This window comes from Cajanus cajan, chromosome 7 (assembly GCF_000230855.2).
Source record: "Cajanus cajan strain Asha chromosome 7, NIPB_CcT2T_4, whole genome shotgun sequence".
In the NCBI taxonomy this organism is placed as follows: domain Eukaryota; kingdom Viridiplantae; phylum Streptophyta; class Magnoliopsida; order Fabales; family Fabaceae; genus Cajanus; species Cajanus cajan.
Genome location: NC_138523.1, coordinates 3,864,786 through 3,879,614, shown reverse-complemented (window position 1 = coordinate 3,879,614; position 14,829 = coordinate 3,864,786). Strand labels below are relative to the sequence as shown.

Genomic DNA, 14,829 nt, shown 5'->3' with positions numbered 1-14,829 from the left:
ATCATTCTATCCAACATGATGAGATTTGGGACCTTTCTATCTCAATGCTCAGCATGGTCTGTGCCATGCAACATCATCATTCTTGTAAAAATTAGTGTCAAATAGCGTTGATCATAACACCTCACCCCCAAAATCGAGAGATTTAGGACCTCTCTGGCAATCTCCCACTCGGTGTAACCATCTTAAAGTCCGGCATGGTCACAGATTTTGTAGTTTACAGAATTGTGATCTACACCACTCTTCTTCCTTAATAACACACTCATACATACAACACATTTATACATAATCCAATCAGGCAATGAATCAAACCACATTCAAAAGGCAACATTATAACATCAATTCATCATAATTCATTCAATTTAACTCAATTTCTTCAATTCATACACAACAACCCTAACCTTTGAATGTTCAAATGCATAATTAAAGTGGATAAAATAGTACATCATATCAAATTCATCATCAAGAGTATCAACAAAGTAACAAAGGTATTAATACACACAACACAACTTAAACATACAACTTATAGGGCTTAAGGATCATCCTTCTACCCTTATTTCTCATACATGCTCGAGGATTTGATAATCTCACTCCCCCTACTTGGAGTGATAATTCTCACTCCCCCTACTTGGAGTGATAATTCTCACAAAACAATGTTCATTCGATAGCTCTTACTACTAATATGTGCATTCTCTTATTGTCTCCTGTAAGTCTCTTCCTACAAATGCTCTAGGTTTTTTTAGAATAAATACAAATGACCTAACCTCCTTTCTATATTTTCCCTTTTTAATTAGTTTTTGGGTTGGGCTAGAGTTTAACCCAAAATCTTCTAATTAGCTCTTCTCATTTTATTTTTTATTAATAAAATATTTCTCTTATAATTTTTAATTATTCTAACTCATTTATTATTTTATTTTAAAAAATAGGACGTTACAAGGATGAGATTGGTTACGAACCAATTCAACTATAAAAGTGACTTACAAGTTCTTAAAAGTCACCTACTAGTTCATGAAAAAGGGGAGATCAAAGAAGGAAAAAATTTCACTATGTAACAACGCATACCTTCCATTCATCACCACCACTTCAAGAGGATTGTTTTGTCATCTCCTATTAAAACTTCATTGCTACGATAGTGTTGTTTGTTTACCCTGTTTACAACGTTGCTTATTTGCACAACTGTTGTATATCACTTGTAAATTTTTTATCAACTTTGTTAATTATTTTTTTAATTTATTTAGATCATATTTTTTATTCCTTCATTTACTCTTTTTGTTTTGCTTTTGATGTTGGTATACATGTATCAATTCCATTGTATTTCATTCTTTAGAAAGGATCATTTAAAAAAAAAAAAAAGCTTATAATTAGCTGTTATTCGTTTATTTAAGTTTTAGGTTTTTTTAGCCCTTAATTTGCTTCTAAAAAAGAGTGGTAGTGAAGGTACGCATGCACGTATTTATTTTCTTTTGTTTTTTATTTAAAATTAAAATATATAATAAAAATAAAATATGATATTTTTTTTATTATAATATAAAGACTTTTCCTTTGTGGCATTTATAATTATAAATAAAAAAATAATACTTCAACACATGCAATAATTTATAATATTAATTGAGTAGTAATTTTAATTTTAATTTTTTAAAATTATAAAAGTTTATAAAATAGTTATTTGTTATCATGAACTTTATACACAAGTCAAAACAAAAGTTCTTTGTAAATGAAAATTTCTTTAAAAATTGATTCAAGATGCAACATTAATATTATTAATTAAATAACATTTTTATTTTTAACATTATTTGTTTATGAAAATTTAATGATTAATTATTTGTTGACTTAAATTTGTGTGTAAAGATATTTTTTTTTAGATAAAATACATAAAAATGAAAATTGTCTTCTTATAAAATATTAAAAAAAAAATTGCAACTGATAACACCAATTAAATAATAATTCTATTTTTATAAAAGAATTTAATAATTAATCATTTAAACGTTTAATTGTATAAGTAATTTTTTTTCTCTCCTTAAATAAAAATACAAAAGACACTACAACAAAATTTATTTTTAATGACAATTATTTAATGACAATAATTTAATTGCCACCATATGTAAAAATATTAATGGCTAATATATAATAGCCACTAAAAATATATTTATATTACACTAAAGTTTACTATTAGCGACAATTATTTAGAAAAAACTTAAGTCCCACATTGATTAGAGATAAGATAATTAAATAGTATATAAGTGAGTAATAACTATCACCTTACAGGTTCATTTTATAGGGTTGACTCCTAATTCACTCACTCATTGTTACCAACTTCAATAGTGCTATAAAACAATTAGAGACCAACTTTGTAACAGCCCAGCAACCCGCATGTGGATATTGTCCGCTTTGGCCGCAGCCCTCACGGTTTTGCTTCTGGCAATGGCACGCATGCCACCCCAAAACGCGTCCACACAAGGAAGGTATCCACACCCATATATATGGCATGCTTCGTTCTCCTTCCTAACCGATGTGGGACTTCACAATCCACCCCCCTCAAGGGAGTCCAGCGCCCTCGCTGGCACACCGGCCCGGGTCCCGGCTCTGATACCAAATGTAACAGCCCAGCAACTTCTGGCAATGGCACGCATGCCACCCCAAAACGCGTCCACACAAGGAAGGTATCCACACTCATATATATGGCATGCTTCGTTCTCCTTCCTAACCCGCATGTGGGACTTCACAAACTTTGACCTTATAAATCTCACATCGCTTAAAATACAACATAATTAAAAAATAAATTAAAAAATATATAAATAAAAGACAACTCTCATCTTACAAATCTCATATCGAGTAGAGATAAAAAAAATATAAGTTATGAATTTAGAAAATGAAATTATAGGAATAAATTATTATTTTTTTTGGTTCGTCCCTGGAGTATCCACCGCCGACAGCAATGACTAATCTCCTCGCTACGTTGGAGGCACCTCAAAGGGTGGGATAGCTGGCCCCAAGATTTAACGCGGCTGCATACACAAGGCAGGATTCGAACCCCTGACCTTGCTTAAGCGTGGATCAACCCCTACCGCTGAACCACACGCTTGGGGTTATAGGAATAAATTATTTAAAGTAAAGGAGACAATTGAAAAAAAATAACTTTTAATAGCCTTTAAAATGGCTACTAGAATTGCCACTAAAAAAATAAGTTTTTCCGACAATTTAGTAGATCTTTACCGGCATTTTATATAAATGCCGGTAATAGTATTAGCGACACTGGATACACCAGCCATTAATTAAATGCTGGTAAAAAAAATTATGACCATTTATATAGCCACTAAATAATAAGTTAATTACCACAAAAAACTAGTTTTGGTGTAGTGAGAAAAAGTTATTTTTCATTATTAAAAAATATAAGGTCAAAAGATATTTCTTAGAAATAAAATAAATATACATAAAGTTATTAATTTTATACTTTTTTAATAAACATTATAAGATTTTAATATCCTCTTTACACGTAATCCACTTTAACTTTAAAAACTACTTCTTTAAATGATTTTTCAATGTCTTTTCTTTAAAACTAAAATATTGGTCACGATTTGATTAAAAAAAATGGATATAATATTCTTTACTTTGGTTTCCTTTTCTTTTTCCATGTATTTCTCAACAAAGGCACAAAGCATCCAACACTTTCCACGACACTTTTCACCACCAAGCCATAGTTGCATCCGACTTAAAGTAGAAAGGATACACTTTCACACTCAATCATTGTTTTTTTTTTTTTTCTTTTTTCTCTCTCACTCATGTTCATCACTCAACATTAATAAAAAGGATAAATTATTATATAATTCTAATCACATGATTTTTAATTTCTTATAATTTTAAAAATTTAAATACATGTAGTAATTGACAAAGACTATAAATAATTAAATACTTGACGATCTTAACTATCTAATAATTTTTAGTTTCTAACTGACTAGTTATCATTTTCTTAAGTCAACCCCTTTATAAATTCTTCAGTGCATCATTTATTATTGTTGTTTTTATTAATTACTACTCTTTCACGAATCTTCCACGAAAGTTACGTAACCAAGGATTTCATTTACTTACTCGGGTCAAGATTTTACATGCACCGTCCAATCCTTTAAGTCGTTTAGACAAAAAAAAAAGTCATAATGTTACTATATTTGTCAATAATTTATAAAGAAATAGATGAACAGTACTGTAAATATATTTAGTGAATATTGTTAGTGTAATTTTTTTATGCATGAGTTTATAGGTGTTTTTATTATTTTGTTTTTTTTCCTTTTTACTCTCTCACCTTATTAATTCAATCCCTGTCAAATTATAAAATTTTGATATATATTCTATTTAAACAAAAAACATTTTAGGTCAGATCTATTATTCAAACTTTTCTAATCATGCCATCAGTTATCAACGACCAATATTAAAAAAAAACCTTATATATTTTTATTTATTTATTTGACATATCTATGTAACATTTTAAGTAAATTACACCAATACTTCATGAGATTTTGTGAGATTATAGATAAACTTCTATTTTTTTCACACGATTCTAATTCTCTTTAATTATTTAAAAAAAGATGACAATGATATATTGTTTGTCTTTACTATCATAATTAAATATTTTTAAATTTATACAGTTTTCTATTTTATCTTTTAGTGTGGTCAAATATTACTTATGTACAAAAATAAAAGTAAGTTATACATACAAATGGTATTTGCTTAATTGTTAGTGTAGTTATAATTTATTATTTATTTTATCCAATCAGGAGTTAAATAGCTTTAGTATTTAAGTACATGTTCTAACACTTTTAATATGTATAAAATTAAATTAATGACTCAAATATAACAAACTAGTTTTTCTTCCTTTTTTATGTGAAGTTATAGATTTTTTAATTTCAACCCATTATGTTTGTGTTTAATCATATACTTCTCTTTTATGTTTGGTTTTCAGTAATATCCTTTAAATATTGCATTAACTCCTCTTATTTTTTTTTTAAAATATTGCATCATGTTGCTTGTGAGGATTGTTGAGCTAAACATTAATTAAAAAGTAAAAAGGTTACGTCCAATTTTACGACACTTCACAAATATTGGTATAATTTACTCGAACATCTTTTAAATCATAAGAAAAGTAATAGCAACCTAAGCCATAGAATGAGTCCTTTTCTATTTGATTAATTAGAATTATAATGACACAATATAGTTCGAAAATAGAATAGTGTAGATATATATTATTTCAATCCTCATCATTAGGCAAACTTAATGATTTTCTATAAGATTGAATCTTAAATAAGATTTATTTAAGGGCTATATTATACTTACTAGAATCGATTTAGTGAGTCGCCATTATAGTTTGCACATACTCCCAAGTTAGAACTTTATTGCTGTCAGTATAGATCTATATTAGAGTAAATTCAATGCTTTAGTACCTCATGTATTCACTATTCATTAAATTATAGTGATAGTCTGATAGATCTAGCCAATTATACAATTTACGTCCTTGCAATTTGTACATAATTCAATGTTGTATTCCCATAATATAAAAAAAAAAATTGTTTTACGTATTTAGGTCACTAATAATATATTTAATAATAATAGATTAAAATAATTATACACTATTAATTAAATTTAATATAATATTTTTACTAATAAAAATATTAACAGGTAAATATTGTTTGACAATATTTAACAGCTTTACTTATGAAATTTGAACATAAAAAATAAAATAAGAATTTTTTAAATCATGAAAAAATATTAACTTTAAATTTGAAAGATTAAAAATAAATTTATCCAAAATTTATAAGAATAAATCATATTTAAGTTTAAATAATAAGTAGGAAAAAAGTATTTAACTTTCTTAAATTTCATTATTTTTGTAAATAGATATCATAAACTTTAAACTTATTTCAATTAATCCTTAAATTTTATCTTGTTAGTAAATAGACACCGTAAACTTTAATTTTATTATAATTTATCTTTAAATTTTATCATTTTACAAATAAACATCTTGATTATAATTTTATCATTATTAATTATTTTTTGTAAATCTCTTATATTACATTGATATTAAATTACTAAAATAAAAAATATTAATTATTTATTTATTTTAATCACACTTATTTATTATTATTTTTTTGCTATATATATAAATATCATGATTTAGAAGAAGAAATAATCAAATAAAAACCTCTTTTTATCGTTTTTATCATTCTTTTTTTATTTTTTCTAAACGCATATTTTTATTATATTTTGACAAAAAAAATAATTGTAACATAAAAAGAAAAAAATAATGATGATTAAAATTTAAGATAAATAATTTAAAATATGAAAACTTTGTAAAAATAATAAGTTATCATCAATTAAAATAAAATTAAAGTTGAGAATGTTTATTTATAAAAATAAAATAAAATTTAAAGATTAATTGAAATAAAATTAAAATTCATGATATTATTAAGATTGATTAAAATAAAATAAAAGTTTATAATACCTGTTTATAAAAAAAAAATTAGGTAGCTAATTACACACTTCTCTTATAAGTATTACTATCATTAATATTTTTGACTTGACTTTGGAGTGGTTGTCCAGCTGGTTCGCATATCTCCTTGTACTCATATTCAATATACATTGTTCTTGCAAATCTCCATGTAATCAAAATCACAGACGCAAGCAATTCAATCATTGTACTATTGTAACACTACTCTACTATATATCAAAATTCTATAATCTCTTACCATGGCTCTGGAACTTGTTGCTGGACCTTTAATGGGAGCTGTTTTCAACGTGTTGCTTGAAAGGATAGCTTCTGCCGAGGTTGTCAACTTCTTCAAGAACAAAAACTGTGACAAGTTGCTCAAAAGGTTGAAGATCATCTTGTTGTCAGTGAATGCTGTGCTCACCGATGCTGAGGAGAAGCAAATGAAAAATGAAGCAGTGAAGGAGTGGCTTGAGGAACTCAAAGATGTGGCCTTTGCTGCTGAGGACCTACTTGATGAGATCTTCACTGATGCAAAAATCAAGGCAAAAGAGGTAAACACACTCCACTCCACTCCTATGAGTTTTTATGATAAAGGGGTTGAAGAGAAAATTGAAGATGTTCATGAGAGATTAGAGTTTATTATAAGACAGAAAGAAGTGCTTGATCTCAAGGTGGGTAAGGAAGTCAAAATGGCACACAAGACACCAACTTCATCTGTGATGGAAGCATCTGATGTGTATGGAAGGGATAGTGATAAAGAAGCCTTAGTGAACTTGGTGTTGTCACATGATGAAAACATAGGTGTTATTCCCATTGTTGGAATGGGAGGAATTGGAAAAACCACCTTAGCTCAACTGATATTCAATGATCACAGAGTGCAGAAGGAGTTTGATCTCAAGGCCTGGATTTACGTCTCTGAAGAATTTGACATTTATAAGATTACAAAAAACCTTTTGGAGGTTCTCACATGTCGTAGTTGTGATATCGAGGATTTGAATTTTCTCCAGAGGGATCTCAAAATGTATATGATGAAGAGAAAGTTTTTGTTTGTGCTGGATGACGTGTGGAACGAAAATTATGAAATTTGGGACAAGTTCAGGAATCCATTTAAACATGCACGGGCACATGGAAGTAAGATTATTGTAACTACTCGAAGTGGGTGTGTTGCATCCATCATGCAGACTATTTCACCTTATAATCTCAGTGAGTTGTCCAATGAAGATTCCTGGAATTTATTTTCAAAACATGCATTTGATTATGGCAATTCATGTTTGCATCAAAGTCTAGACAAAGTTGGGAAAGAAATTGTTAGAAAGTGCAAAGGATTGCCTTTGGCTGTGAAGACACTTGGAGGTCTTTTGAGGTCTAAAAGTGAAAGGCATGAATGGTATAAAGTATTGAACAGTGAGATATGGGATCTGCAAGATTCTCAGAGTAACATTCTTCCAGCTTTGAGATTGAGCTACCATTATCTCCCTTCCCATTTGAAGAGATGCTTTGCTTATTGTGCAATTTTCCCAAAAGATTATGAATTTGAAAAGGAGAACCTGATTTTGTTGTGGATGGCTGAGGGTTTTCTCCAATTATCAAAAAGGCATAGAAGAATTGAAGAGGTCGGAAATGAGTACTTTTGTGAACTAGTATCTAGATCATTTTTCCAGCAATCAAGGCGCAGCAAGTCATGTTTTCTAATGCATCAACTTGTAAATGACTTGGCTCAATTTGTATCAGGATCATTTTCTGTCAGAATGGAAGGTAACAATTCTAATGAAATCAAAGAAAGAACTCGCCACTTGTCCCATATTATTGCTGATAGTTCCTCATATGTAAACCTGAAAGATGTCAGCAAAGCAAATTGCCTACGCACTTTTATGCAAATAAGACCAATAGGTACATCCATTGACTTGTTCAACAACATGCCAAATGATCTTTTATCAAAGTTAAGGTCCTTAAGGGTGTTATCTTTGGTAGGTACACCTATCTATAGTTTACCTGACTCAATAGGTAAACTAAAACATCTGCGCTATTTAGAAGTGGCTGACACTGAGATCATGAGGTTACCTGAATCCATCTGCAGCTTGTACAATTTACAAACTCTCAAGTTAGTTGGATGTCACAAGCTTATTGAACTGCCTACAGGTATTCATAAGCTTGTTAACTTGCGCTATTTGGATATTACAGGAACTTTTTTAAGGTGGATGCCATTGCAGATGAATGAACTAACAAGCCTCCAAAATTTGAGTGACTTTTTTGTGGGAAAGGAACACGGATCTTCCATCGGTGAATTAGGCGAGCTTTCGAGTTTACATGGAGAATTGTTCATTCATAACATTGAACATGTTAACTATAAGGATTGTGAAAAGGCAAAGTTGAAGGAAAAGCATGGTCTTGAAAAGTTGTCTTTGGAATGGTGTGGAAATGGTGATACTGATAACTCTCAGCAAGAAAAGAACATATTGAACAGCCTGCAACCACCTACAAATTTGAAGGAGCTTGATATCTATGACTATCCAGGCACAGAATTTCCACATTGGTTGGGGGATCACTACAACTTGGTGTCTTTACAGCTTAAGGGTTGTAAATATTGCTACAAATTGCCTCCACTTGGACAACTTCCAATGCTGAAAGAGCTTCAGATTAGTAAATTTGAGGGACTAGTGAGTGTTGGAGCTGAGTTTCTTGGAAATAGAACCTCTTCTGCAACTGATAGCTTTCCTGCACTAGAAATTCTGAGGATTGAGTATATGTCAGCATGGGAGAAATGGTATCCTGATGCTGAAAATGCAGGCAGCAGAGCTTTCTGTCATCTTAGAGAGCTTCACATTGAAAACTGTCCCAAACTGAGAGGAGATTTACCAGGAAACCTTCCATCTTTGACATTACTTGTAATCAGAGATTGTAAACGTTTGATTTGTTCGCTTCCTAATGCTGCGGGTCTTCGCGTGTTGAACATTCAGAATTGTGAGAATCTAGAGTTGCCAGTACATGCACCTTGGTGCCACCAATCACTGACATCATTGTTCTTGCATGGTAGTTGTGACTCACTCATGTTCTTGCCTTTGGATCTCTTCCCCAACCTTAAGTCCCTGGATATTTGGGGATGTAAAAATCTTGAAGCACTTACAGTTTCAGCATCAGATGCAAGTGCAACCCCTCAAAATTTCAGTTCTCTCCATTCCTTGTGCATAAGGCATTGTCCAAATTTCACATCATTTCCCAAGGGTGGACTTGCAGCCCCTAAGCTCACTTTGTTAACCATCAACTATTGTGACAAGTTGAACTCTCTGCCTGAACAAATGCATGACCTCATGCCAAGCTTGAAGGAAGTTCAATTGAGGGGCTGTCCCAAAATTAAGTCATTAACTGAGAGGCCACTCAGGATCCGGATTTGCAGCAAACTCATGGAAGGGAAACAGAACCACTCTGATCCTCTCTTTGCAAGTTTGCAGGGCTTGGCCACTGATCAAAGCCCCTCATCAAGTTAGTCACACCACCCGGGTTCAATGCATTCAATGTAAGCAACCACAAGCCACTAGATGAAACAAATTTGTAGGAAAGTGTGCCTTGAGGGTAATCATAAATCATCACCAGTTAGATGATTAGCAATGATTTTGACGAGTCATAGCTTGTTTCTATTAGAATTATAGTATAAAACCATTCGCCTATCTTCACTTAATAACTATAGCTTTTAGAATAGTTGCTTCATAACATTAGGTCTGATTGATTGGATAAACTTCTTCAAAAGTACTCTTAGTAAAAAAAAATAAGAAAATAAATTAAAATAATTTTTTTCATAAACTAAAATTAGTTTATATATAAGTTAAAAGTAATATTTGAAAGAGCTAATACAAGATAACTTCTGCACATTAAGCTTATGCAATAGACAATTTTAGTTTATAAAGAAATTTGTTTTATTTTTTTTTTCTCCTTATTTTTCTCTCCTAAAAGGGCGTCTAGAGAAATTTACCCAAATAACCTTTAGGACAACAAAGAGCTTAGAGGAGCTGAAGCAGGTCTTTGAAAGTTCTAAAACTGTAAAATGAGAACGTCCAAGTAAATATCATCACTTTTTTATGGTCAGACAACAGAAGCAATCTCCCATATGCAAGGGAATTTTCCTTTGTTTTCCTACTTATCAATAATAGAATAAATAAACTACTAGTATTGAAATTTTGTTCTCGCTAAAATGCCAGCCCCCTTCATTGAGATCTTAAGTCAAACAGATAAGTAATTTGTGAAATGATATAGATCATTGGATTAATAATACTAGGAAATGCAGACTTTTCAAAGGATACGTGCGGCCATAAATAATTTATGTTTATCTGTTTCTTGAAACATACAAGGAGTTGTCACTGACTCTAAATTGAGCAGGAATAAATTTGTACTCAATCAGTTGATAAATCTATTTGTTGTTTCATAAGATGCCTCTCATTAATTAAAATTAAACAGCATAATCTTTATCTGTTTAGTAGTGTGGATACTCATTTAACGAGTATCCATAAACTTTATATATATCCGTGATACCTACAAATATATGTAGATATTAGTTAAAATATAAAATTTTAAATAAAAAATAAGAAATAAAAATAAATAATTTTATAACATATCTTTATAAATTATGACATGTATTTATTAAAAAAATAAATTAAGGCAAATTATTTTATACATAAGTAATAATATTTTTAAAGTGTGAGTACCACATGTAGGGATACTATCTACCCAACTCTATTATTAAGTTATTACTCATTTAATTATCCATTTATCCATGGTGGGTATGGGTTGCCATCTAGCCACATAATCTTTATTTGTCAATAGAGGTTTTAAGTTTCTACCATTTATATGAAAGTCATGTTTTTCTCAACCAGCTTATTTTTCCCTCATTTTGTAGGAGATAAAAAAAGTATAAAAAGCTTCAATATAGTAATAGATCCGTGATAAACCACATTTATGAGAGCATTTTTAGTGGAGTTGCTTATATAAGTAACCTTTTGTGTCACATCATATCACATTAATTTTTTTTCATTTTTTTTAAGCACGGGAACTTCTATAAGTAATTTTGCTAAAATTTAAGCAACTCATAAACAATGAAAAGAGTTGATATGGCATGATGTGACACAAGAAGTTGCTTATAAGCAACCCCCATTACAGATGCTCTGAGAAGCAAGAAGTATCTGTTCAGGTTTGGAAAGCATAAGAATAGATGAATTGAAAATCAAAATTATTATGTCAATGGCAATTTCCACTTCTTTCACTTATGTAATCAAACATTTATTTTGAAATACATTCACGGTCTGAGGTCGAAGTTGTATCTCTTGTATACCTTACTATTTTTTGAGAATCTGTATTACTTAATCCTCGTTGTGTTTTAGCTGCCAAAAAAAGTTGGCACTGTTCAGTAACCAATTATTCTGCATGCTGAATGAAGGTGGGGTTTATGCTTGTGGATATTTTTATTATATAGCTAGAGATTTTGTGGAGCATTGACCAAACTACTATTGAAATATTGTCCACCTTCAAATCAATACATATTGCCACTTTCAGGATGAAATTATATAAGCTCATTTGTTTAAACTTATTTTAAAGAAAAATCACTTGATCTATTAAAACAATCAATTTTCTACTCTCTTTTTTTTTTTTTTAAATAAGTGATTTCTATCTGTTTTTTAAGAGATTACTTTTTAAAAAAAGTATTTTTTTTGCAATCGTTTTTTCAAAGTGTAAACAAACGGAGCATGGTCTTAATAAAATTGTGCTTGCCAATGAGCACCAAGGGAGGAGGGTTGTTCACATAGTACATTATGCCTCCATGATAAGTGGGTTCACTTTGCATTTGTGTCCATTGGTACTTAGCCACGACCAAAAATAAAGAATATTTTTTAGTAAAAAAACTCTTAAAAATATTTTCAAACTTGTATCCAAACAGACTCTCAAGTGAATTTGCTATTTTGAAAAAATCACTTCTTTAAATTCATTTAAACAAATATGAATTGGTTTAAGTGAACTTACATGTAATCAACCAAAGGTTACTAACACAAATCCACTTAAGCAAGTCTAAGAGTACTTAAGTGAATTTGCAATGAATAATAATCAATGTTGCCTCAAATTTGTTTAAGTAAAACTAAAATGGCTTAAGCAAATTCACAAAATTATAAAATTTCTCTTCGGACTAAATTCACTTAAACGAAGAAAAACGATTTAAGTAATCTTTCTTTATGCTCTAAACCAAGTTATTATCATGACTTTTTTTCTTTTTTGCGTTAAATTTATTTATTTTTTCCATTACATAAGAATTTTTTTAATGAGATTACTCATTTTTCTTGTAGACACAAACAAATAATTTCAATTTTCTCTATTGTTTATTATCATGATAAAAAAAATCAAATTATCACTATATTTATTCTTTTTTTATTTTTTTTTCTTTTCCAAGTGTAGGAACACCCCAATGGAGTTGGAAATCTGAATCGAATTAGTCCCATGTTCGGGATGTCAACACAAATAAAAGGGATGTTTTGAAGTTTTGGAGGTCCCTCTTACTCTTCTCTCTCGCAACTCTAAAACAAGGCACCTTTGTTGGGAACATGAAGGATTTCCTAGATTCCGACGACCGAAGAATGGCAATTTTGACTTCATTTCTTCGAATTTTGTTATAATCTTGTGATTTAGTTCTCCTAACAAAGAATAGTGGATCTTTTTCTTTTGGGATTTGATGTAATTTACTAAACTTTAATGTAGTTTTTGATTTTCATAATATAATGTAGTTTTTTATTTTCATTTTATATATTGTTCCTGCGTAGAAACACTTCTCTTGTTGTTCTTCCTTCTTGGTCTTCTAAGTCTTAGGTGCCGACCGAATACTGTCTCCGAGGGGTGGGGGAGGGTACCTGCAAAGGCACTCCGACGATCAAGTAAGTATTCGGTTCAGAGCAATAAAGGCTTTATATTGGATAATAACGTACCTCATTTATGTCCCATCACCTGTGTATTTATAGTGACATGAGTGGGCCTGGTGGGCCTTTTATTTTGGGAGATGGGTAACATTTTAATTAACCTTAATCTTCTCTTAATCAGGCATGGTAATTATTGCATAATGGGTATGTAATTTGCCACGTGTTTTATGTGGGTTCTCCTTGCCTTAAGTCTTTGGTCAAGCCTAAGGCCGACGAGGTACTCGGCCTGGTCTAGGCCCGAAGGGGTATTCGGCCTGATCTGGGGCCGAGGGGATGTTCGGCCTGGCCTGGAACCGAGGGAGTATCCGGCTAGGTCTAGGACCGAGAAGGTATCCGACTAGGTCTAGGACCGAGAGGGTACTCAGCTAGGTCTAGGGTCGAAGTGGGTATTCGGCTTGGTCAGGAATCGAGAGGGTATTCGGCTAGGTCTAGGACTGAAGTGGGTATTCGGCTTGGTCAGGAACCGAGAGGGTATTCGGCTAGGTCTAGGACCGAAGTGGGTATTCGGCTTGGTCAGGAACCGAGAGGGTATTCGGCTAGGTCTAGGACCGAAGTGGGTATTCGGTTTGGTCTAGGGCCGAAGGGGTCTCTTTCGATTTTGGTGTGTTCGACCTTTGACCGGGTCAAAAGTGGGTGCCAACTGGTATATATATATATATATATAATATGATCTCTTCTCATTATTAATAATTTATCTTCGTAAATCTTGAATTGAAATTAATTACCTAATATTTTGAGTTGCTATGAATAGGATGTATGTATGATTATTAAGATTACAAAGAAGAGGAGATGGATGAATATCGATTGCAAGCTTCTCAATTATTGAATTTTATTACTTTGCTATCGTTTTGTGTATGCAATTTTACTTAAGTCCAAATTCTATTCCCAATTACGTTAAACGAATGAAAAATTATGAATATGTTTGTGAATAGGAAATTAGTTGGTTTAATTAATATAATTGCAGATCAATGAAGTGCATGTGAATACGACGACTTTATTATTTATTGTCCACAGTAAACTTTGGTATATTTTTTAAAAGACCAACATATGTTGGTATTCAAGAATTATATACACACATGTATGTATTTATAGGCATGTGTGGATATTGTCAAAACATAAATTTTAAAACAAAAATATAAAAAATAAATAAATAAATAAACTAAAAAATTATAAAATATATATCTATATTTAAAATAATATTTTTACATATATTTGTACTAAGAATAAATAATTTTAAAATATATTTATACCAAAAATGAATTTATATAATTAAAATTATTTTTTAGTAATTTTAAAGTGTAGATAAAGGGGTGTAAGAGGGTTATATTTGGTTGAATTTGGATGGGTTTGTTACTCGATCTGATCAAAACTCAACAAGTTGGATTGGATCGAATTTGTGTATTTTTT

General features: G+C 30.8%; 1 protein-coding gene across 1 annotated transcript; it reads left to right on the top strand.

The window, feature by feature from the left end:
- The first annotated feature begins 6,568 nt into the window (after window positions 1–6,568).
- On the top strand, window positions 6,569–10,154 carry LOC109812375 (putative disease resistance RPP13-like protein 1). The gene has a single exon (XM_020376322.3). It carries the CDS (start codon window positions 6,733–6,735, stop codon window positions 9,958–9,960), a length of 3,228 nt encoding a protein of 1,075 aa, XP_020231911.1. The 5' UTR covers window positions 6,569–6,732; the 3' UTR covers window positions 9,961–10,154.
- The last annotated feature ends 4,675 nt before the right edge of the window (window positions 10,155–14,829 follow it).